This window comes from Myotis daubentonii, chromosome 11, assembly GCF_963259705.1.
Source record: "Myotis daubentonii chromosome 11, mMyoDau2.1, whole genome shotgun sequence".
NCBI classification, from domain to species: Eukaryota; Metazoa; Chordata; class Mammalia; order Chiroptera; family Vespertilionidae; genus Myotis; species Myotis daubentonii.
Window position 1 is genome coordinate 4,543,630 of NC_081850.1, and position 25,448 is coordinate 4,569,077.

The window sequence follows — 25,448 nt, forward strand, 5'->3', positions numbered from 1 at the left end:
CCGGGAGCAATCTGCTCCTCTGACCGATGCAAATCAGGGCTTCGGGGGAGTGACAGACAGACCATTTCAGTCCATTGCTCGGGTGTAAACGGGGCCCTGGGCCCTGCTTCTCTTTCTAGAACAGACACTAATCGTATGTGGCAAAACACAGGCTCTCCCGCAATGTATCATTGCAGAATGGAACTGGCGCCCTCCACCCGCTCCAGCTTCTTGCTCCCTACCAGATCTGGGCTAGAACTGGCTTTCAGCCTTCAATATTTTCATTATATTTTTATGTTGTTGACCATTTAATTTCTGTCTTTAATACAATTTTATTGTTGATAGTATTATACAGTAGATATCTGCCATTCTCCCCCCCCCCCACCCCCACAGCTCAATATTTTTAGCTCTTTAAAGTTTTCACCCTTCTCTGGTTAGTCCTCAACCTCCACTTTGTCATCTCACTGGATAACCTATATTTTGGGTTGTCATGGAAAACAACATCCTGATTTTAGTCTGGATGGTCATTTCAGACCCAGAAACGGCGGCAGGGAGCCCAGAGCCTTCCCCCGTGTGTCTGGACGCTGCTCTGGGATGCTTTCCCAATGGCCATCCCTTCACTCAAAAGGGAGAGGAGGTGGGCATGGAGAGGCCACCTGCTTTCAGGATCATTCATTAGATTTGCTGCTGGTGGTCTTAAACAACAGACAAAAATGGTGTATTCTTTTCCTATCCCAATGGCCATAGCTTCAAGGTCAGCATTAGGGTGAATCAGTGAGCAAAATAAATCTACCTGTTATTGTGGTCATTCTTGAGTTAGATTTTAAAGGCAAGTATTTCCTCTGAATAACAGAGTAGAAATGTACTTTGGAAATGAACAACAAAGGACAATGCTATTTGTGATGACACAGAAATTCAAAAACAGTTTTAGAACAGGTGAATGGGCTTTGATGAGCTAAATCAAATTTAAAATCAAGAAAATATTAAATATTGTTCAACCCTTAGCAAATTTGGTAGTATTAAAAAGAATAAGTTATAATTCCTCAAACCCGTAGTTTAAATTTATGGATCAGTGTTACAGGCAAGCATCTTTAAAATGTCGGCACAGGGTTGTTATCATAAATCTTATTTCTTGCTGATTCACCTGTTTTTGACCAATACTTCTTGGACCAAATTGTTCATCAATGTCAGAAAATAAGCCTGGTTATTCCTGGAGACAATCATGTGACACTGGTCAGTGCGAAGGCAATCTGGCCTCGATGGCCAGCGGTGGCTCTGTCACAGAGGCCCTCCAATTAGAATGTGCTCACCTGCACCGTGCAGCTGGCAATAGCGCATGGCCCCATTCCGGCTGCCTGCCAAGTGCGTAGGGTTTTAATCTAGTATCTGGACGCGGAGAGAAAGGCTTATGTGGTTAGTGATGATTATAGTTGGTAACGTGAACGACCTAAAACGAAATAATCTGGCGCACTTTCAATGAAAGCATTTTAATTCATTGAAATCTCAGAATTGCAGCCCTGCCGCCGACTCCAGAGGCAGGCAGTAGGCGGCGCCTGGCAGCTCTTTGCGGGGAGCCGGCGCCATTTACGCAGGACCAGCCACCAGCCTCGGCGGCAGCAGGCGCTCGGCGGCGCAGAAGTCGGAGACCCGAGCGGGAGGTGGAAGGCCGGGCTGCGGGGGCTGGGACCGTCCGCCCCGCTGGTGGGGCGGCGCCGGAGCGCAGAGCGCCGGGGGCAGGTGCGCGGGGCCGGGACCGCGGGGCGCAGGAGCGAGGGGGGCGCGTGGCGGGCACCGGCGGGCGAGCAGCTGACGGCGTCGTCACGGCTGCGGGGGAGTGCGCGCCCCGCCTGCCTCGGGAGGAGCCGATCGCACGGCCGGTGCTGCCCGTCCAGGGCCAGGCGAGCGGGGAGAAGCCCGGAGCAGCCGCACTTCCGCAGGTAACCGGCTCCCCGGCGGGACGGGGGTCGCGGCGCCCGCGCTGGCCCTGCGCGCTGGCCAGGGTGGGTGAGCCCGGGCAGGGACCGCCGCCTCCGGGAGGGCGAGTCAGCAGAAAACACGGATGGCGGTGGCGAGAGCACCCTCAGCGAGGCGAGCATTGTGATACCCGGTTTAAAACAAGTTCTTTAAAAAAAAAACCACCCCACTGACATTATTTGGGATTTCTTCCAGAACTGAAGTTAGTGTTTTAGGAAAGTCTGTGGCTCAGGGCTTTCTATGAACGTGATGATTTAATGGGTTTATCGAAGTCCTGAGAAGATGTGGTCCAAAGTGAGAGGAAAGCAAGGCGTGGTGGAGGCTGCGGGAGCCGCTCTCCTGGCCGCAGCCCTGGGCTCGGCGGGGGCTTGGCTGATGTCTCGCTTCTCTCCTAAAGATCGCGGGTCCCAGCTGCGTGTGCTCCTTGCAGCCTTGTCCCAAGAGCAGCATTCGCGCAGGGCGCTGCCTCCCGCCTCTAGCTGGGGGGCTGTGGTTCCCCAAGATGACAGCGGCTGCTCCCAGCTCCCAGCTCCCAGCGGGCTTGCAGAGCGGTCGGTGCTGGCTTCCCCCGCGTGCAGCAGGCCTGAGACCCCGGGGAGAAATGCTGGCTTTCCCCTTTAAACTCCAGTTCAAGTTCTCTGGGGCTTGGGAGACTTGAACGGGAAGCTCCGTGGACCATCGGTTCCATCCATTGACGGTGCAAAAGGACCTCCTGGTGGGATCCTCTGGGACGCAGCCACTCTGCTCCCTTCCTTAGGAATCGCTCTTTGTGTCTGTCGCTGTCATCTTGTGAACAGCTGTGTTCCCTGGGAGCAGGTGGAGTTCGCACAGGAAGTCCTTTCTGCTTTGAGCTAAAAACTTTTAAAATTTTCAGGAAGATGCTCTAGATAACAATAAAGGAGGGAGCATGCACATTCCAGATCAATCAAATGCACTTCGCTCCACTGCATTTGGCTTCCGAGGGGGGAGGGGGAGGGGGAGGGGGAGAATAAAACTAGAAAGAATGGAACACATTTGTGGGGGACAGTTCTGCTGGTGTTGTCTGAGATTGCACATTGCCAACAATTCTCTCTGGACATGCAGGGGGCCCCGTGGGCTGGGGCAGGGGAACACCACAGCCCGTCTGACAGGAACAGAAGCTAGCAGGCCAGGAAGCTTTTCATCCCATCCGACCCGCCCTTAATTTGTGGTCCAGGGTGGAAGAGAGGAGGGAGGACAGGGCTCAGCCTTGCTGTGCACGCCTCAGCCATATCTGCAGATGGCCATTCTATGTGCATGGTTCTGTAGAAGCCTCCAGAATCTTTTCTTGGTAGAGCCTTGACAGAGTTGTTCCTAAGAAAAGACAGAGAAGCCACCTAAATTAAATGCCCCGCTGTGGCGCCCCTTTGCAGCTGTGGCCAGCAGGCCAGCGCTCTCGGCAGTGGGCCGTGCTGCCCTTCCCGTGAGAAGAGTGGCGCCTCCTCCTTGATGCCCAGCGCTTCAGGGTGGGCGCCGCCCCTGCTCCGATGCTGGCACATCTTACTGAAAAATTAAATTGCAAAATAATGGAGGGTCTTTTATTAAAAAGAGAGTGAATCTGTGAAAATAAAAACATTGTACATTCTTCTGCTGTTGTGGCCATAGTTGGTATATTGGAAATTAACCTCTTGATTTAGATAAAAATAATCATTTTCCCGCAAAATAAATACAGTAAATTTTTGCACTATAAGAATTTCTTTGTTACAAAGGGGAACATTTGGTTGTCTGCGGTGAGATGGTGGCTTGCCAGCTGTTTTAAGTTAAAAAAGCATTTGGTGCCAATCTGTAACTTCCAATTCCGACACACACTGCGCCCCGCGCTCATGTATAAGGTGGGCTGCATCTTCCGTCCGTCCGTCTGTGCATCTAGCCTCCACCTACTGACCTACCCATCCACCTGTCTGTCTGGTGTGTGTATTTACAACGGGCAGATGTCTCTTTAAAAGCTGAACTGATTTCTAGGACGTTAGTTACCTTTGGTTATGGTTTTTCTTGGAAAATAGCTGCTTTTCATCAAAAGGGAAGGTGATAGTTGTCATGTTGTCAGAGCTCCTAATGTTCTTTAACAAGGTAAATGTACGCATGCACACGTGTAAGTATTAACTGTTTTTTTTTAAATTGATTTCAAACAATGTTTTAGTTTTTATTTTATGTGGTTTGCAAGTGGCTCCTTTATTGACGAGGTAAAGACTCAGGACAAATGCCCTCTGGTTCCCTCCTCCTCTGCTCCTGCCACTGGCCAGTTCATGACAGAAAGATTGTTTGCTGCTCTCTGCTCAGTGCAGCTAAGCGTTTTCCCCCAAGTCAGTGCCTCCAAGAGAAGCAAAATGTGTGACCAACACACATAATTTAAATGTCTTCATAGTCACATTAGAAGAGAAAAATTAACAAGTAAACTTAATTTTAATATGTTTCCTTTAACCCAATATATAAAAAGTGACTGTGTAAAGATATATCAAAGCAAGTACTAATAAGACATATACGTTTTTTCATGCTAAGTCTTACAGAATATCTCAATTTTGACTAGCCACATTTCAGGAGTTCAGTAACCCACGTGGCTAGTGGCCAGTACAGCTATAGATTTTTAACCTTTTGACAAAGCAGTTTAAAAGCTGAGATATTAAGGGCCATTGCATTAAACCAATTAAAAACCATCAAAAATAAACTTACATACGATCTCAAATTGCTCTAGTTGTATGGTCTTGAACCTCCTTTACTTATTTACTTCTTTATCAGTAAACAAGAGGGCTGGTCAGCTATAGCCCCTGATTGTACAGACTGTCACCAGTGGACAGACTCGTGGACGGGACGATCCGGGCAGCTGTGTCTGCTGTGGCGGAAGCCGGGCAGGCCTCGGTGGGCATGCCCTCGCGCTGTGGGACTAGTTTGCTTCAGGCCACTCTCTGATCATAGTGTCAGCAGCGAGACCCCTGTCCCATAGGGGACCAGCCAGTGTTGCTGTCTACCTCCCTCTCCTGGGCACTGGGCGCACAGCCTGCGATGGGGTGCGGTGGGCCTGGACAGGCGAGGCAGAGCTGCGGGCCGTATCCTTCGCTGCTTGGCATGTTTTTCACGTTTTTGATGTTTGTATCTGTGCATGTCACACCATTAGGTAAAGCCGGTGACAGGTGAATGCTGTGTGACTGGCCGGGAATACTCCCCCTGACACACGGAGGGACCCCGCCCCTTGTGGAGATGCGGTTCAGCCCGGGTGGCTCCTGCTGTGCCTGCTGAGGGCTCTGTCCCGGAAACCGTGAGGGGGTGAACGAGATGAGTGCTTAGTATGGAAGGCGCTTGTGCAATATTCTAAAGCTAATTCATGTTTGGAAAGTGATTATTTTTCTGAGAAAGAGAACACAACTTTCTAGCAGGCCTACGTGTTCACACGCACACGCACATGCACACGCACACGAGTTCTCTCTCCTCCCTTCACTTCTGAAGAGGGGGTCCCCGCACCCCGCACCCCGCAACTCGGACTGAGGGGCCCTTGGAGGGAAGCTCTCCTTCAGAGGCCATCTTTCAGTTCCGTTTACTGATAAAGAAGGAAATAAAAGGTTCAAGATCACACAGAGCAATGTGAGATCATCTGTGGATTTATTTTTGAGGGTTTAATGTATTTACCTGTGACTTTTGATTTTGGAGTTTACCCTCAGACGATATGAGCAGAGGGGAAACGGAGCGTGCGGCGGTCTCTGGACCGGACCAGAGCCAGGCGCTCTTAGTTCTCCATCGGACCCAGCAGCCAGCTCTGCGGCATTTTCCTTTTGTATAAACTGTGCCTCATCTTCTCAACTCCACCCCCCAGCCACCCCCTCTGGCCACTGCGCACGCACCGGAGACCCGGGGGCAGCCCCTTCCTCCTTGCCTGTGGGAGGCCCCGGCACTGACAGAAGATGGTGCTCCTCTGTTGGGCCCCTTTGGTCTTCATTGGGTTCCTGACCACAGAATGAATGAGGGGCCACAGAATGTAAAACTGGCATCGCTGTCTTAGTGCGGTCTGCAAGCAAAGGAGGGTGGGAAGGCTGAAGGCTAGAAGTGACTGTGACCTAGATTTTGAAAAGAACCTAAATTTCCCAGGAATCACGACAACCAAGTGTCTGTATATTTTTTCTTCTCTCAGGTGGGTTTACAGATGACACTGCATCTCTTGTTTTGTTCTTCCATCTTTTCATGTTTAAATTTGTCTAAATATACCAACAATTTCAAGATGCAGAAGTAAATCAGATTAGTGTAGCACATATTTAAACATAAAGAATGAAAATGGAAATACAGGAGAATTTTTAATAATCTCAGAGGAGGAAAGAATTTTCTAAGGCTGATCCCAAACTGGGATACTAAACAGGAGAAGTTTGTTAAATTTGACTGCATAGAAATTTTAAATTTCTGTCCAGAAAAAATAAACAACAACATCACAAGACAAATGACAGCTGGGAGGGAATATTAGCAACATATTTCAGATGAAGTCTACTTTCCTGAACACAGTGGGTCTCAGGGAGTGTCTGAGTCACCTGATGGGCGTGTTAAACCTGAGACGCTGGCTCCAGCCACAGAGAGGGAGTCAGCACACCGACCGCCTTCACACGGGACAAGTGCCGTCTGTGCCAGCTGATAGGAAACAGAGCAGATAGCAAGAACACGCAGGTCTCAAGCCTACAAACAAAACCACTTTATCATGAAAAGATGCCCAGTGTCATACAAATTAAACAACTGCGATTAGATCAATAATGAGAAACAGATTTCTTCTTCCATCGGAGAAGATGAAAGAGTTTGCTAATCCACTGGATACGAAAGGCCTGAGGAGCTAGCACTCTTGTACACATGGGGGGCACATTGGTGCTAATTTTCGGGGACAGTTGCAATGTTCCCCATCGTTAAAATGCACATACCCTTTGATCCAGCAGCTCCACGTAGAAGAGCGTATTCTACACAGAGTCTGAAAAGTCAGGATGAGATATTTATGTTTGAGGCTGTTCATTGAGCAAAAAAAAAGCAGTGAAAAACTGGTGGGTAAGTGATGGAGTCCTATGCAGTGTTACAGAGCACAGCGTGGCTCTTCAGGTAGCGAAGTGGACAGATCTGCAGGGAACACTGAGAGGCAATGCCCCCCCCATCTCTCTCTCTCTCTCTCTCTCTCTCTCTCTCTCTCTCTCTCTCTCTCTCCCACTACCTGTTGAGAGCTGCCCCTCGTTGACTAGGCTCCGCTTTTGTTAGCGCCTGCTTCCACTCGCCTGTGACTTACATGCTCAGTGTCTGCTTACCCACCTTCCTCCTCCATCTGACTTGTGCTCTTGGCTATCCCTGGCAATTGAAACGGCAATCACGTTACTCGCTGCTGTGCGTTATGTGAAAAGTGAGCTCAATCGAGTCAATGCATTGGAGACGTAGAGGAAATGGTGATTTTCGCATCGGTAATTGTTTTGTACTGTTCTCATTCTTACAGGGACATGCTGAGACTTTTCTCTCCAAGATTATCCGTCGGTATCCTTTAGGTCAATTCCAAATTCCACGCAGTGTTTCCACTTCCGTTACAGAAACACGGGCCCTGTTTGGGGCCCGGAGTCTTGCCCTACAGCCCTGAGGCAGCCACTGCCCCTCACACCTGAATTGTAGGACCTGTGCTCGTTCGGAACTGTGCGGGGGAGACATTTGTTCTCGGTCTTTATTTTCACTGAGCAGTGGCAGGTATGTGAACCCTAGCAGCCACTTTCAGGTCCTCTGCCTTCTGACACACGAAGATCGCAGAGTCGCCCCGGCCCTCAGCCCGGGCCCTGGCGGCTCAGCCTGACGGGACACTGGCTAAGTATCCCAGCGCGTAAGTGTCACCCCTGCTTCCAGGTGAGTGTTACGATGGCTCAGAGTTCAGCTTTTTAAAGGCACCTGTGGCTTTTCGATGAGTCAGAAAACATGCACAGGCACCCATTATTAGCTGCCTGATATCACTATGACATTTTAAAAATTAACCTGACCCCTGAGAGTCGCTTGGTGATAGTACATGTTGGTGTAAAAAAAATTCCTCAGCATTTTGGAGTCCAGAGCTCCTGGTCCAGTTGATACTAATTTGCATGGGCTGGGGGTCCTCTCTGGGCCTGCCAAGCCGGATAGAAGTTCAGGGGCGGCCCCTGGAGAGCTGAGCAATGTGCTGCTGCTTTAACCATCTATACGGGGGTGGGGACCCTTTTCTGCCCGGGGCCGTTTGGGTATTTATAACATCATTCTCGGGCCATACAAAAGTATCAGCTTGAAACTTAGCCTGCTGTGTGTGGCCAAGCATTCAATCAGCGCTCCCTGATGCAGGACCAGACCAAATGGTTCCCAGGCCGTATGTGGCCTGCGGGCCAGACATTCCCCAGCCCTGAGTTAGAGTCACAGTTCCCTTTTCTGTAAATTGGGGCTCCTGACCCCTAAAGCAAAGGGGCTTGAGGTCAGGCTTGTCCAGGGCCTCTGGTCACTTGCGTGGTGGCCCGGGCTCCTGGGCGCCCGCCGCGCTGTCTGACCAGAACCGGCGGTTCCTCTCGCTCACTGTCTGGGTTTCTCCTCCCCCTTCGCAGCCTGGCTCGGGGCCGCTACCTCATAGTTGCACGTTGCTTCTGGGTGGGATGCTGGCCACCAGCATCAGCCTTTTCTAGTTCACCTGGTACCCAGCCCCTAAGTCACCTCGAAACAGTGATTCCCCCTCACAGCGTCCTCTGGGCCAGCCTCCCGGGACCCCGTCTTGTGTCTGGTGAACTCCGGTGCCCTCCTCCCTCAGCACTTGCCTCTGTGCCTGGACTGACTCACCTCCTCACAGGCAGTTCTGACTCCAACTGAGTGCCCCCTGTGCGGGGTGAGAACAGCCCCTGCGGGTACTGCTGTCATTCCAGCCTTGAGCCAGAATGCAGTGGCGCTGGGGCCTGGCCAGGGCTGGCAGCCTCCGGGGACAGGGTGCGGGTGCCTGCTGGTAGCCGCCTGGTCCTGGGCTCGTAGCAGCTCAGCACGGAGGTGGCCTGCTGGCCTGCTGGTGGCTGTGGAGCAGGCACAGGAAACGGCCAGTGGTCCCTGGCTGCCTGTCTCACTCCGGCGGCCCCTGGCCTGAATGTCCTTTTTGGCTCATCAGGGGCATTGGTCCCCGGTGCAGTCTTCTTCCCTCCCCCGTTCTCAGATGTCATGTGTTTGAATTTCTCCTCCGCTCCACCGTCCACACCCACAGTCCAGGGGACCCTTGCAGCTCTGGAAACTCCCCTCCCCGGGGACCCAGGACACCCCGTCCCACAGCGCCTGGGCGCGGCACCTCCCCCAGCACTTACACTGTATCGTGCTGTGCCCAGTTATCTTCCCATGAACACTATACCTGTTCATGTCTCTGTATGTTAACATTAATTAAAAAGAAACCTTTAAACTTTCAAAACGGTACCACGCAGCCAGAGGGGTCTGCTGCCTCCACTCTTGTCCATGGGAGTCCTCGGGAGGCCCAGGGCAGCAGGACTCAGCCCTGCCTCTTCTCCACTCAGAACCCTTCCTGGCCTCTGCTCCTCCTCAGAGTGGAAGCTGTCTCGACAGGGCCCCTCCTGTCCCCTGCCCATTGCATCTCTGGCCTCATCTTTCTTCCTCCTGCACTCATGTTCCTTCCATGTTCCTAGAACACGCCATGCTAGTGCCTGCCCCCTGGGGCTTCTTCCCCCAGGACCACGTTTCACACCTTCAACAAACGCGCTCAAATCTTTGTGCGAATGGCCGCTCTCCAGGGAGTCCTGCTGGCCTCTTGCCACCTCTGAGGTCTCCCTCAGGGAATGGGACTGCAGGATATTGCACTGATGTGTTTTACCAAATGTGCCCATACCATGAAACCCTTTATTTGGGAGACCTTTAAAATGAAAAAAGAATTGATTTTCAAGTTTAATTGTGCAGATAGGAACGCTTTTTAGGGACGCCTTTGCATTGCTTCTGGAGAAGTCATGGTGGAAGAATTTTTATACATCTTTTTTCAAAATGCTTTCTCGCCGAAACCGGTTTGGCTCAGTGGATAGAGCGTCGGCCTGCAGACTGAGGGGTCCCAGGTTCGATTCCGGTCAGGGGCATGTACCTTGGTTGCGGGCACATCCCCAGTGGGAGATGTGCAGGAGGCGGCTGATGGATGTTTCTCTCCCATCGATGTTTCTGACTCTCTATCTCTCTCCCTTCCTCTCTGTAAAAAATCAATGAAATATATTTTTTAAAAAAATGCTTTCTCCAAAGACAACTGTCTTTCCAGAGCAGGCCCTGTGCCTCCTGCTTGTAGTTAAATGCCGCCTTTTATGGCAGGGCCTGAGGTTGGGAGCTTATTTTTGAAAAATACCTGTTATATGGCACACTGCTAAAGCCACCTGCCACACAGACACCGGAAATGAGTTTAGAACAGTTGCTTTTTTATAAAAAACAGCAACACACACAACTCATGCCCTTTAGTTCTGCAACACACATTTTCTTTGTCACAAGATAACTAGTGAACCAACATGTGGTGGAAATTATTTTTGTGTTGCTCCTTCTCTTCATAAAAATGCTGTAAAGAATCTATCTGTCCTAAAGGCTTTCCTATGTATTAAAAATAAACGGAATATCCAAATGCGCGATGCCCAGTAGCTCTGTGTGCTTCGGGCTGCACCGCCTTGGCTGTAACAAGGGGCTGGTGAGCGATGCGCTCAGCCCCTCCGCCTCTGGCCTGGAATGTGATTTTTTACTTCCGTTGAGCCTGCCATCCTGTGAGTGGTTTTCACATGTAGACTTTGCAGAAACGTGTTCTGGCTCTTTATGGAGCGCAGCTACCTTCCCTGCTGCGCTGTCCCTTGGTTGCCTCACAGTAATGCGTTCGGGCAGCAGAGGGAATTGGTCCGTGTGCTCGCTGTGTCTGACGGGTCTGGGTGGGTTCAGTGCCCCGATGGGCAGGTGGGTGAGGCCTTCCCTCCGGGCATGGCCTTCCGGAGGCGGAGGGAGGAAGTGCCAATGCTCAGTGCCCGCAGCCCACGTGCCGGAGCCTGTGATTACTGAGAGCCACGCCAGCACATGACAGCAGAGGCACGGCAGTGGGTTCGACTCATTCGTACTTTCGCTCAACTGTTGGCCAATCTCTGCCCCGTGAGACTTGTAATGTTGCTTTGTTGAAACCTTCAGCATTATTTCCTATTCATTTCCGTATAGGATTCAGAGGAAGGTATGCATTTCCATTGTCACTATACCATTCAGTGTATTTTTTTCTGTATTTCACCACAGCAGGAGAATAAGTCTTTTCCAGTGGTTTGTGGCTTCTTGCCTTGCACTATCAATAAGAAGAGGATTTAAGCATTAAAAAAAATCAAGTTTAATTAAATTTTGTAATATATTAGATTAAATATGATGTATTGTTAAATTTTGCTAAAAAAGCCTGGAGGTTTGTTTTTATGTTGTAGAGCAGTGCAGACCAATAAATACACAATGTTAGTCACATGTGTAATTTTCATTTTCTAGTGATAGCACATTAAAAGGTGAGAAGACACCGGTGAAGTTAATTTAAATATTTGACTTTACCCAATGTATAAGCATATTATCATTTCACCTTGTAATCAATATCAAGATTGTGAGAGAGATATTTAACATTCTTTTTATTTTTTATTTTTGCATCACCATTTACCCCTCTGTGCCCTCCTCCACCCCCTCCCCCACAGTCACCACACTGTTGTCCATGTTCATGAGTTCTCTCTCTCTTTTTCTTTTTTGCTCAATCCTTCCACCCCCACCTCCCAACACTCCCTAACCCACCAGAGCTGTCTGCATGGTCTCTATGAGTCTGCCTCTGTTTTGCTTGGTAGTTCAGTTCATTAGATTCCACATATAAGTGAGATCATGCGATATTTATCTTTCTCTGACTGCTTATTTCACTTAGCATAATGTTCTCCCGGTCCATCCATGCTGTTGCAAAGGGTAAAATTTTCTTCCTTTGAGAGCTGAGGAATGCACCACAGCTTTTACCCGCTCACCTGCTGGTGGACACATTGGAAAGCATTCACTCTCACACTCAGTGCTGTGAGCTCAGAGCAGGGCATCTCCGTTCTGCTGCATTCAGGTGGCGGCGGCTCCAGGTTGGGCAGTGTGGTCTGCGGTGGATTTAAATGCTCTGGCTAATCATTAAGCTTCACATTACCGTGAATGTAGGTGCAAATTTCAATTAGTCTTTTCAGGAAATTAGATAGTTTTGGTTTTGTCAGATCAGATTACACCCTCATGGCTTATACCATATAATGTGATGCTAACTGTGCTCACATTTATTGTTACTTACAATCATATATTTTTACTGTGGCAAAATATACAGAACTTAACATTTACCATCTTATTCATTTCGAAGTGTGCAGGTGCAGGGTTTTAAGCACATTGTACAGCCTTCACCGCCCTCCATCCCCAGAACCCTCATCATGCAAAACTGAAACGCTGTCCCCATGAAGCAATAGCACCCCTCCCCAGCCCTTCACCCAGCATTCTGCTCTCGGTCTCTATTCTTTAACTAATCTAAGGACCTCATAGCAGTGGGCTCAGACCTTATTTGTCCTTTTGTGACTGGTTTACTTCATTCAGTGTAACGTCGGCAGGGTTCACCCGCATTGTAGCATTTGCCAGAACTGTCTGCCCATCCAAGGCTGAACAGTGTTCCATTGCGCATAGACCACATTTCGTGTATACATATTGGTGGGTACTTGGCTTGCTCCCACCTCTTAATTATTGTGAGCAGTGCTGTTATGAACACGGATGTGCAAATATCTCTTCAGTTATATACCCATTAGAGGCCCGGTGCACGAACTCATGCAGGCTGGGCTGGCAGGGGAGAGGGGTTGCGGGCGGTTGGCGGGCTGGCCCTTGGTTGAACTCCTGGTCGAGGAGCCAATTTGCATATTAGCCTTTTATTATATAGGATATGTCACTTATACACTGTTTAAATCATTTTGGATGTATACCTAGAAGTGGATTGCTGGGTCACGTGGTGATTCTATGTTTCACTGTTTTCAGAGAGGCTGTACCGTTTCAGATTTCTCCCAGGAGTGCGCAAGAGTTCTAATTTCTCCACATCTTCATGACACTGTTTTTACCATTCGCTTTTGTCTTTATGTTTTTAAGTGGTAGCCATCTTAGTGGGTGTGAGGTGGCAGAGCTGTGGCTTAGACCAGTGTTTCCTGATGACTCATAATGGGCTGTCGGTCATGTGTGTATCTTCTCTGAAGAAATGTCTATTCAAGCTCTTTGCCCATTTTTTAGTTGTTGTTTTTTTCTTTTTGTTATTCAGTTGTGAGAGTTTTCTATATATTTTAGATACTAGATCCTTATCATGTATATCTATTTTCTCCCATCGTGTAGGCTCTCAGTTAGCTTTCTTGATAATGTCCTTTGTTGCATAAAGTATTTAGTCTTGATCAAGTCTAGGTTAGTTATTTGCACAAAATCGCACGGGGCCTCCAGCAGCCAAAGCTCTTGAAGAAGAAGGACAACATTGCGGCTTCTCACTCGCTGATTCCACGATGACGACGCAGCTGCAGCAGACAGCACCGCGTGGCACTGGCACAGCGCAGGCGCGCCGGCCAATGGGATGGACCTGCGAGCTCAGGAATAAACGTTCCCATTCATATTGAACTGATTTTGACCAGAGTCAGGACTAGTCAATGAAAAAGAATGGTCTCTTCAACAAGCGGGAAACTGGATTTCCACGTCGGGGATAAAGCTGGGCCCTTCCTTACTCCATATACAAACATGGAAACAGATCAGGATCTGAATGTAAGAACTAAAGCCACTCTTGGAATAGTTTCCTTCTAACTCTCAGAAGAAAACAGAGGGATAGCTCTTCATGACCTTGGATTTGGCAATGGATTCTGGGGTTCCAAAAGCTGAGGAACAACATAGTTCGTGATTGTTTGAAGGAATCTTTCGCAGCCGCTTGCCACTCCTGCACTCCTCAGCCAGTGAGCCGCCTTCCATTTGGCTAAAACCAGAAACCCGTCTGCTCGGCAGGCGCGTGCACAGTGCGTGCTCTGAGGTGCGGACCACGGCAGCACGCGAAGCCGAAGCCGTCGTGCCTGGCCCCGCGCACCTTCTTCTGGGCACGGCCTCTGCGTGACAGCCGCCCTCCTCCTCCCTGCAGGCTCCATGCGGCACGGGGCATGCGGGTCACACTGGGCGCCCTGTCCTGTGACCTGGACGGTGGCATTGCTTATCCTGCCATGATTTCCCTTTGATTCCCCTGACCCACGTGCAAGCAACAGGCCCGAGCAGAGACGCCCAGTGCAGCCAGGCTCCGGGGAGTCTGAAAAGCGTTTCCAAGTGCATTTTATTGGGCTCTTTGGGATTCCTGTCCATCATGCTTTCTCCAGCTGCAGTAGTTTCAGACAAACATCAACGAATCTTATTTCTGTGCTTAAGCTGTGGCTTTTTTGCCTCTTGGTAATGAAACTCTGAAAGAATCATTTATTCTGCCCCTTGCATCCCAAGAAATGCCCGATTTCTCTCCATGTATTGCATTCGTGCAGATATTAAGAGTCTTGCACTGAGTTCCGGACCCTCTCCTGCCCCGCCTGGGGTGTGGCACCCGCGTCAGCACCTGCACTCACAGGGCCTCGGTGGCTTCTCCACAGCGCTGCGAGACCAGGTTCCTGAAAAGAGGCTGCTGCTTTCATTTTTAAATTTAAAAAATGTTTTTATTAATTTCAGAGAGAGGAAAGGAGAGGGAGAGAGAGAAACATCAATGATGAGAGGGAATCACGGATCGGCTGCCTCTTGCAGGCCCCCCTCTGGGGATCAGGCCCACAGCCCGGGCATGTGCCCTGACGGGGGACCAGGATTCCTGGTTCACGGTTGACACTAAACTGCTGGGCCACGCCCGCCGGGAGATTCTGCTTCTTGGAGAAAGACGAGCTTGAAGGTCTAACTCTTCCTTACCGTCAGGCACACGTTTCCCTCTGAGGAACACATCGCATTTTTTTAGGTTCAGCAATGAAGGCACCTGAAATGAATTTTTAATTAAAGTGAGATTCTAAAATTATATAAAAGTAGGCTTTCTTGCCTAGAAAAGTATGCTCTGCTGAAAACGGTTTCTTGATTTCTTTTAGGATACCCTTATTGATGTTGTGCTATCGGTCATAGCCCTCACTTACTTAAATGACCCACTTTTATTAGTCGTAGTTTTACATGCAGGCTCTCAAGTAGCAGCCTCCAGTATGGGGTTTGTTTAAAGCTAATAAAGTTTAAATGTTATAGTAAAGACACACGCATTTCAGAAGAAGGCCTTGCAGAGAAGCAAGCAAGCGCCAAGGGGGATGAGCGAAAGGGGGACGAGCGCCAAGGGGGACGAGCGCCAAGGGGGGCGAGCGTGTGGCCTTCAGGCGGCTGCCTTTGCCTCGGATCCCCCCTGTCAGACTTCCAGCGCTTTACTTTGAATGAGTTGAACTTTTTCAGTCTATCATTGTTCTCTGTTTTAAGTATTTGTTTTTGGAAGCGGGCTCAGTTCAGCTATAATACATTGAAAGCTTGGTTTAACTAAGATTCTTCTTTCATGTCACTCACCAGAATCTAATTTCTCCCAGATGGCGACTTCAGTGATTCAGGAAGTCAAAATTCCTTTTCCCCAGAATTCAGGTCTTATAGGCGAGGATAGCCTTGAGGCTGATTTTCAGCATTTAAAAAATCTCATTTTGAATTCTTTATTCCAAGACGTTCATGTTTATATTGTGTGACTCTTTGGGATGAGCGGTCCACACCTTTGCCTTGATCCCTCCCTCGTGCATCTGTCTGTGTATCTGATGCTTAAAGTACAAGCGACTGTAGAGACAGTTTAGTCCAAACAAGTTCAAGAAAAGGAAAGCAGAGGTAGAGGGACAGTCGCTCCCGGCGGTGTGCTGGTGAGGGAGCAGGCCTGTGCATTATCTGGAGAAGCCAGGCCAGCCGCCTCCCCACATGAGGGGTGACTCCTTCATAAACCAGTGGGCCACCCGAGACCAGCAGACGTTCGGCGAGACCAACAGCGTGGAAGAGAAGAACAATAAACAAACAGAACCGGAGATTTTCAGATAAATAAGAACATAAGAACAGCAGCAACAAATCTCAGGTCGCAACCTTGTTGAAAGCCAGTGTTGTATCGCCTTTCCTAAAACAACAAAGTACTTCTATGAAAACGGAAAAGTCAGACTACAAGGAAGACTATTGAAAATATAGGGGAGAGGATCCCACACAAGTTAAAGCCAGACACAGGGTCCATCATACAACACAACTTCCAGGAAAAAATAGGGGTTGGGATGATGTATCTTTAGAAATAGAAGAAAATGTCTCTAAGCCGCAGAAAGGGTAAGGCTTTAACACTTTCTCCCCCTCCAGAAACCCCGCACTTGAAAAGCAGCTCTAGATCTATCCTAACGAAATGTCATCACTCCCAGAACGAGACAACACCCCAACTCTGCCAAATAGAAGGGGAAACCCAGCTTCCTGCAGAGGCCAGAGAGGCACCCTGACTTCAGATTTCCCATCAACAGCTCTGGATGGAAAAGTTAAAATTACATAACCCTTAAACGCTGAAGGAACCAAGTGAGAGCATGAACTCAGAAATTTTAATGCCATCTAGAAGCATTTACCAGTAATGGTTATATTTTACCAGTAAAAATGTAAAATGGATGAAAGGCAGGTGATAAAGCACAAAAATTGGCAACTGAGAGTTATGTAGGCAAAAAACAAGCAAAGCTAAAAAAAATAGTAAGAGCTAAATGCTGCGGACGCAGAAATCCCGCTTTAATGAGCGAAGTCTGCTGGTTCGACCTCCCCTCACAGTGGGTCCCACTGTCTCCTTCTACAGCGCAAGCCTTTACAAGGTCCCCCTAATGCGGTGGATTGACAGTGCTTAGACACAGCCCACAGAAAAAGCATAGAAGATGATTTAAAGTGTAGAACAAATTGTAAATATTACATGTGGAAAACGTAAATGCCGGTGTATGACTAAAAGTGCAGCGTCCGTGACAGGACGGAGGCCATGGAGGAAGGTGACTGCGGGTTTTGTGGGGAGATGTGGCCCAGAGCCATTCGTCCAGGCACCGAGCGCCGGGGCGACCGTTCATAGGCTCTGCATGTCTGATCGCCACATGTGCACCGAAAACTAATAGCACTGCATGCGACTGTGGAAGACAGGAAGACCCGTCATGAGAGCAATGACTGCATTCTTTAAAATTACAATGGTGAACACCAGGAGATGACAGCTGAGCCTCCGTTGTTCCCAGGGTGGTGATTTCTGGAAAGCGAGATGGGGACTGTGTGTGTGAATGGAAGGGGATTTTATCATCTTTTTTCTTAAGCAGAGACATGCGTTACACCATTCTCACTTGTTTGTCACAGTGTGTAGGCTGCGCAGCAGGCGTGGTTTGGGTTGTTTGTGCAAGTTCCACCGGGCGTCCCGGGCGCCACCTGCCTTTCTCCGCTCCTTCCTTCTCTCCTTGAAGACCAACCTGCGGCGCGCAGCCTGGCTCCCAGCGGCTCCTGCTTTCTCCCCCATTTGCTCCATTTGCACACCCACCGCCAGCCTCTGCAGGTAACCCCCACTCCTTTGACCCAAGTCGCCCTCCGCCGGCTGTCCTTTCCCCTTCCCTTCACCCCCACGTATCTCTACAGAGAAATCTACACTCTCGTCTTTCTAGTCATTCCGTCAATTCCCGTCACTCTCTGGCCCGGTGCGAAATGACGTCAGCTCTCATCACAGCCCCACACACCCCTTACCTGCAGCGTGGCCAGCCTTACCGACCTCCCGGTCTCCACAGGCAAAGCCTTCCTTTCCATTCCTGTGGCACCCGAGAGCTAACACTAGGGTTTTTAACTGGGATCTGAGAACGATTCCTAGTGGAGTACCCAGTTTTTGATGACTTCTTTAAAACTTGGTATTTCATTTCCATCATTTAAAAAGAATAAAATTATTCAGAACAATCTGGACAACCGCAGGAACAGCTCTGTAGCCACCACCCACATGGAGAGAGGCAGCGTTTCTAGTGCCTCAGGTGTCTCCCCTGCCAGCTCCAGCAGGTGTTTGTCGGCCTGTCCTCTGTGCTGTATTCTCTCCCTGCAGGAATGTGTTTTCATTCAGTATGTGGAGTCGATGGTATGAGTACCCTGTTGTTTGCTTATCATTTCTGTTGTGACATGTGGGCTGTCCTCAGTATCTGGCTGTTAGGAGCAGTGCCGGCGGCTGTCACCTGTAACACATGCTGCACTGGGGTCCGTGGACCTATTCCTCGCTAGCGGTGACTCAATTTCAGAAGAAGCAGATAATGGCAGCGGATTCCTGCCCCTCCCAATGTCTTCTGTTTTTTTAAAAATAACAACTTTTTTGAAATATATGTCACCCGATTAAAGTATACAGTTCAGGCCCTTACAGTAAAGGCAGAGGGTATTGAGGCATTGCCAGCCGATCAGACAGACGTTGACATCTGTGTTATTGAGCGTTCTCCTAATGGCTCTTCAAGAAGAGCTCCAGCTGCAAGGCTAGATGCCCATTTTGAACCACCCAACATACAAGCACTACAGCAGCGACTTTGTGTGATGCTCTCTGTGGCTGGAACAGACCTTCCTCCCGCACAGGTCCCGCGGTTGCACCGCGTCCGCACGGATCTGTGACAGCCACCTCTCACTGACACCAGAGAGGTGCTCCGGGCAGGGCAGCCCCCGGAGCCTGCCCCAGCCTCGGTCCTTGTCTTCTCATATGAATGAATTTAAACCAGAGACCTTGACTGCGTTGTGAAAAGCCACTTTATTAAAACAATTAAAGCACGCATCTTTATTGAAAGAAGCAAAAGCAAAGCAAGCGAACCTATGCCTCTGGCTTATGGACGGACTCTCAGCTCATCTGAAGAGCAGGTCGGGTGGGGCCTGAGGCATTGTCTACCCTCCTGTCTGTAGGCTTCGGAACCCCTCTGCTGACTGTTTTGGCACAGATTCATTGTCAAGGTCCTTTTCTTTTTCACTTTGTTGAGACCTTCCCAGAAATCATGAGAAGCACCTGGCAACTTTATCTCCCTAAGCCCGAGACTGCGGGCTTCTCTGTTTAGGGAGTAAAACTGCCCCTTTTCCCTCCCCCTCCCCCTCCTTTCCCGCATTCTCTCATTTTTTTAACCATTTGCTGGGTCCTTGGCTGGGGAAGGAAATGGCTGTGAGTTACAAGCTGGCTGCACAGTGCCCGCCCTGCTTGGCCTTGTTTTAACTTTCCTGTCTCAGTTTCCCTATTCCCCCTGCCCTGGAATCCTGCAACAGATCCAACAGCTTTTACAGAATCCTCCTGTTGCCATGACCCTGTTCTCTGGGAACAGGCCAAGGTGGATAACCCTGACTCTGGAAAGTTCGTTCCTGAACCAGTGGTGAGTTTCAAAGATCTGCGTCGAAGACTGAAGGGTCAAGATCAGATGACTAAACAGCATCAGCCCAGATTAGATATTAGAGCTGAAGATACTGGTGAATTACAGAAGAATCAAACTACAGCTGTGGCCAATGTTGCACAACACAAGAGGAAACTCATGGGCCTTTCCCACCAAACCTCACAGGCCCTAGTCACACAGGAGGCTCAGAGCAGGAGTGGGCGTGCCGTCCATGCTGATGAAGAGCTGTTGCGTGTTCAACTGGATACAGTTCAGTGTGAGCTGGATGCACCCACTCAGGCTAAGGATCGACTAAGGGAAGCCATGTTCCGAATCAGGATGCGGAATCATTCTGAGCATCAAATCTGAAGAAAGATATTACATAGATGCAGAACTGTTACAAGACATCAAGCAGCATCTGGAACAACAGGAAAGCGTAAGCCAATTGGTTAGCGTCATAAAGATGATTGAGAAGATATGAAGTTGGTAGAACATGGATGGAAGGAAGCCACCCCATCAGAGGGGGGGTCTTCAGTTGACAGAGGGCAGACTTGTGTTGTTTTGTGAGATGCATCTTCTTGCCACCTCAGGCTCCTAAGCATGACGCTGAGCACACAGAGAACAAAAGAGAGGAAATCTCTCCTGGCTGGGTTTTTGAGAAGGTTGCTGACAAAATATTCTTCAGATTTGAAATAGGTCACTTCACGGCTCTTCAAAGACAGCTTTGTCCAGTGAGTCTGTGCTCTTCTTCCCATAGCAAAGACATATGCAGCATCAACTTCGCACATGAACGTATGGCTATGTGCTGTTGGATATTTGTACTTCATAATATAAATGTACATTGACTTTTCTATTTGTGAATTCATCTGCGGGAGAAGTAAAGAAAATCCAAGACTACTTAATGATCAATGTGGTCTTCTCTTCATTCTATAAAGATTGAAAATATGTTTTTATATTATTTTACTTATTTGGAATTAATAGAACATACCTAAGCAATTAGGATACAACAAAATTAAACTTTATTACTTTTACAACATTTTGTTTCTTAAAACTTTTCATCTCTAAAAAAGATGAAAACAAATTCTTGATTGAATTACTTTTATATAATTCTGATTGGTGGTTTAGTTGATTCTGGGAGAATGACCATTCATGTCTACATAAGTATTAAATTGTAATCACAATTTAAAAAAAAAAAAAAAGGAAACTGAGAGTGAACCCTCTTATCTTTTTCTAATCATTGGGAGAGACTATTGTCTTTTACCATTACATATTATTTGCGCTCTGGGTTTTAAATTATAAGCCCTTTATTTGATTAAGGAAGTTACCTTTTATTCCCTTATTTAATCACAACAAGTTGCTGCGGTTGTGTTTTTATATTGGTTTGTTCAAAATGGTTTAAGGTTTATTTTTTTTTTTTTCATGATTGGTTGCAGAATTTTGTCATTTTTTGTATCTACTAAAACTATCATAGTTTTTGTCTTTTAGTTTATTGATAGGGTGTGCTGTATTAATTTTTGGATGCTAAACCAACTTTGTATACCTAGTATATATCCTACTGGCTTATGCTGTATAATTCTTTTATACATTGATGAATTTAATTTGCTGGTATTTTGCTGAGAATTTTTGTATCTATATAAGACATACTGGTCTGTAATTTTCTTATTATAGCTTTGTCTGGTGTTGGTATCAAGGTAATACTGGATTCAGAAATAGTGAGAAGCATTTTCTCCTATTCATTTTTTTGGAAGCACTTGTGAGGACCTGCTATCAATTCTTCTTTAAATGTATGCCCTGGGAAGCCATGTAGACCTTGGCTTTTCTTTGTGGGTAATTTTTTTATTAATAATTTATGATTTTTACCTGTTATATGTCTGTTTATATTTTTATTTCTTCTTGAGTCAGCTTTGGTAGTTTGTCTGTTTCATCTACGTTATATTACTTGTTAATCGTAGGAGTCTCTTATAATCTTTTTTATTTCTGTAAAGTCAGTAGTAATGTCTCCTCTTTCATTCCTGATTTTAGTAATTTGAGTCTTTCACTTTCTTTTTCTTGGTCAGTTTAACAAAATGTTTGTTAATTTTGTTGATATTTTTAAAGACCCACTCTGTGGTTCTTTACTTACTGTGTTTATCCATAGTGTGTTTATATTTATTGCTTTATTAATTTTCACTATAATCTAATTTTTTCTTTCTTTGGGTTTAGTTTGCTGCTTTTCTCTAATAATGTGGAAGATTACATTACTGATGTGAGATCTTTGTTTTCATTTAATGAAGTGATTGTCGCTATGAAGTTCCCGTTGCGCATTGCTTTAGCTGCACACCGCCACGTCTTCTTAACATGATCTGCCCCTTGACATTCTGTCATCTTCTCTCCAGTTACTGCTCCTTTGTGACGCCCTTTACTGGCTGGTCCTTCCTGAAAACAGCCGGAGCCCTTTGCCCTGTCAGCGATGCTAGGGGTTTGACCTTGTGTTGTCTCACTAAATCCCACGGAAGCTCTGTGAAGGTGAGGTGTTACCGCCTGGCTGTGTGGCTCAGTGGTTGAGCATCGACCTATGAACAAGGAGGTTGTATTTCGATTTCTGGTCAGGGCACATGCCATGGTTGTGGGCTCGATCCCCGGTGGGGCAGGGAGTGGGGGGTGTGCAAGAGGCAGTCAATCCATGATTCTCTCTCATCATGGATATATTTTTTAAAAGATTAATTAATTTTTTATATTTTAAATTGGGGTGACTCTCCCTTCTCTGAAATAAAAAATATATATTTTAAAAAAGATGAGATGTTACTCTCATCATCTTACAGGTCAGGCAACTCAAGTGCAGAAAGTTCAAGTAAATGACATGCCAAGTTCTCTTATGGGTCTGGGGCGGATTTGGCAGTGATCCTCCCCCGTCATGCTGCATGCCTTCGCCCTGGTTTCCATTGATTGCAGTGCCGTGTCCATGTGCACGGTTCTCCTGAACGCTGGCTCTAACCCTGCTCCCGCTCCCACTCCACTCCACGAGGTTCTTTCCTCGGTCTCTTTCCTCGGTCGGCACACAGGCCTCTCATCGCCTCACTCTCCGCCCCAGCGCTCTGCGAAGCCTTTCCTGAGGGCGCGGACAGGACAGGCGCCCCACCCAGGCCTTCCCCTGCCTTTGTGGCTTTACCACAGCACCTGCCCAGTGGGGTGTCCTGCCCCTTCCTGTGCTTGTCTTCTAAGGCTGTGAGCTTCTGTTGGCTAAGCACCAGGCTTGCATATTGTGTGGAGGGCTTTTTCATCTTTAATAGATGCTTGTGGAATGAGTGAGTCTGCGGTGGAAGAATATAGTTTGGGGGAAAACTGTTAGAGAGTTGAAGATGATCATGGAGTAATTGCCGCAGACCTCTCTCCTAAATTCAGTGAACTTTCACCTTTCACCTGCCTGTCTCCTGTGCACCATCCAGCTTCCTGCTCCCATGCCAACTGCTTGGGGGAGTTGGTCCTGCTGCCCCGGGCTGGGTAGGCCCCTTTAGACCTCTCCTTTGCAGCGCTGCTGCGATGTAATTTATTAAACCTTTGTGACATGGAATTTCCGGTGTCTGTCTGCTCCACGGGATCCCCGGTTCTCCAGGATCAGAGCCCTGGCTGAGGTCTGCCCCCTGACAGCAGTTTGCTGGCCCAGAGCCCGGCCTTTAGAGGAAGTCCAATAGATATTTCTTGGATTCATGAATTACAGTAGCTACAAATTCTTCTTCTTTGTGCTTCATCTTTGTGTTCTGTGTCTTGGTTGCCAGTTTAATAATGGAGACATTTTAGGTTGCCTGAGAAATAGTCATCAAACACAGAATGGCTGTGAGTTGCAGACCAAGAGGTTTTGGGACACAGAGCTCGCGAAGCCACGAGCCCTTCCCGCTGCATGCGGCCCCTCCCTCTGGTGCAGAGTAGGGCCGCGTGGACACGGCTGCCCGCGCACAGAGCCCGTGGGGGGGTGCAGAGAGGTTTCACGCCAGAGCCCGCAGGCCACCGCGTTGTTACCCGCAGGGCGGCTGCCCGCAGCGCTGTGCTCTTGGCGTGCTGGCAGGGACCTTATGCACACTTCATAGGATCATCGAGCTCCTAAGCAGGCTCCCTCACAGGCTGTCTCTGTTCATGAACTTCTGGCATCTTTCTGCGTCCCCTTCGGCACTGATGCTTCTTCAGCTTCTTGGGAGGTTTGGGATTCCAAAGTGCGCGGAGAACGGCCCCGGTTTGAGCGGTTTGGAGGCCACAGCCGCTCCCGCCATGGGAATCGTGCTGACTATTCTGTTCTGGCCTCTGAAAACGACTTTGTCATCACTGGTCCTCAGTTACTCTCAGATCTGGAAAGGGAAAGCACAGTGGTGTCTGGAAGAAATGGCTGTCATGATTCCTGTTAGTCTATAATTTGTGGACTTCAGCTACAACAAAACATAGGTGTTGCTTCATTTTCCACTTTTGTGTGTGTGTGTTATGGCCTTTCTTATCAAAGAAGGGGCAGGATGAGATATTAGATAATCAGTATGGAGCTTGTGATGAAGACAACCCCGTTCTAGTCCATTGTAATGGCTGTTAATGGCAGTTTATACTTCTCTCTTGGTAATGCTCACCTCCTCTGATGCGTAGACATAAAGCACCCGCACCCGTTTGAATTTTGATGAGTGAAAGGGCGCTCCAAGCTTTTCTGTTAACCGTCCACCTTGCTGCCGGCGGATGGTTTGCCAGCGGAGTGGTGCCCCCGGCACTGCGCCCGCGCCCTCCGTCTGCGCCCGCGCTGCCGCTGGCCGTCTGCAGGAGGCCGGGTGCCGGCACGCTTTGCCTTGCATTTCGGCCTCACCTCTCACTGGCTCTGCCAGGCCGGGGCATGGCATTCCCAGACTCCTCCTGTGTTCCCGGTTTCGTCATTGCGACACCAGTTCTGAAAGGCGGTGAGGATCTCATGCGTTAATTCGGACAGTGACTAAATATGAATAGCCCTTCCTCCTCATTGTCCCCCTCCCCTGCTCAGAAAAAGTCACATGTTACGAGCAGAGTATTGGGTGTTTACAGAACTTCAGGTAAAGCGCGTGCTGTGACTGTGCACGTGCGTGTTGGGTGTGAAATGCCATCTCTCCGTGAGCTTTCCTCGGGCCGCCTCCCGGGCAGACTCGGCACCTTTCCCTGGTAGATGGTGCCCATGTGAGCAGAGCTGCTCGCGTCACGGTCCAGTCAGAGGAGACAGGCTGCCCAGCTGGCCACCGAGTAGATTGTCTGCCTCTTTAGAAGTTGAGGATGGACTATACATATTGGGTTTAGAACTGAAGAATTTTTGAAATGAAATTTGAATGTTGGGAGAGCGAAGGCGAACTACCGCACTTCAGTTTCTTTTAAGCCATCAGATATCAAAGGAGGGTATGGCAATCCAAGCGATCCCTCGCAAGGTCCTTTCTCACTAATTCTCTCCACCTCTGGTCCCCGTAGGTGCTTTCTGGTTGAGAGTTGGAGCCCGCCAGCAACATGCCAGAACAGAGCAACGACTACCGGGTGGCCGTGTTCGGAGCAGGTGGCGTCGGCAAGAGCTCCCTGGTCCTGAGGTTTGTGAAGGGCACGTTCCGGGAGAGCTACATCCCCACCGTGGAGGACACCTACCGGCAGGTCATCAGCTGCGACAAGAGCATCTGCACGCTGCAGATCACGGACACCACCGGCAGCCACCAGTTCCCTGCCATGCAGCGGCTGTCCATCTCCAAGGGACACGCCTTCATCCTGGTGTACTCCATCACCAGCCGGCAGTCCCTGGAGGAGCTCAAGCCCATCTACGAACAAATCTGCGAGATCAAAGGGGACGTGGAGAGCATCCCCATCATGCTGGTGGGGAACAAGTGTGACGAGAGCCCGAGCCGCGAGGTGGAGAGCAGCGAGGCGGAGGCGCTGGCCCGCCGGTGGAAGTGCGCCTTCATGGAGACCTCGGCCAAGCTCAACCACAACGTGAAGGAGCTCTTCCAGGAGCTGCTCAACCTGGAGAAGCGCAGGACCGTGAGCCTCCAGATCGACGGGAAGAAGAGCAAGCAGCAGAAGAGGAAAGAGAAGCTCAAGGGCAAGTGCGTGGTCATGTGAATGCCCTCCCATGCCCCCTGCCACCTCACCTCCCCTCTTCCCCGTGAAACCCGCCGCCGTCAG

The 25,448-nt window shown here is 48.9% G+C and overlaps 1 protein-coding gene and 1 pseudogene across 2 annotated transcripts; both read left to right on the forward strand.

Moving 5' to 3' along the window:
* Positions 1 to 1,607: 1,607 nt before the first annotated feature.
* On the forward strand, positions 1,608 to 25,448 carry DIRAS2 (DIRAS family GTPase 2). Of its 2 annotated transcripts, XM_059656307.1 has the most exons (3): positions 1,608 to 1,916; positions 17,311 to 17,503; positions 24,750 to 25,448. In XM_059656307.1, exon 3 carries the CDS (start codon positions 24,786 to 24,788, stop codon positions 25,383 to 25,385), a length of 600 nt encoding a protein of 199 aa, XP_059512290.1. In that variant the 5' UTR covers positions 1,608 to 1,916; positions 17,311 to 17,503; positions 24,750 to 24,785; the 3' UTR covers positions 25,386 to 25,448. The 2 variants fall into 2 exon arrangements, with proteins under 2 accessions (XP_059512290.1, XP_059512289.1); XM_059656306.1 differs by lacking the exon at positions 17,311 to 17,503 and having other exon boundaries at positions 1,609 to 1,916.
* On the forward strand, positions 10,556 to 19,880 carry LOC132212670 (nuclear pore complex protein Nup54-like; annotated as a pseudogene).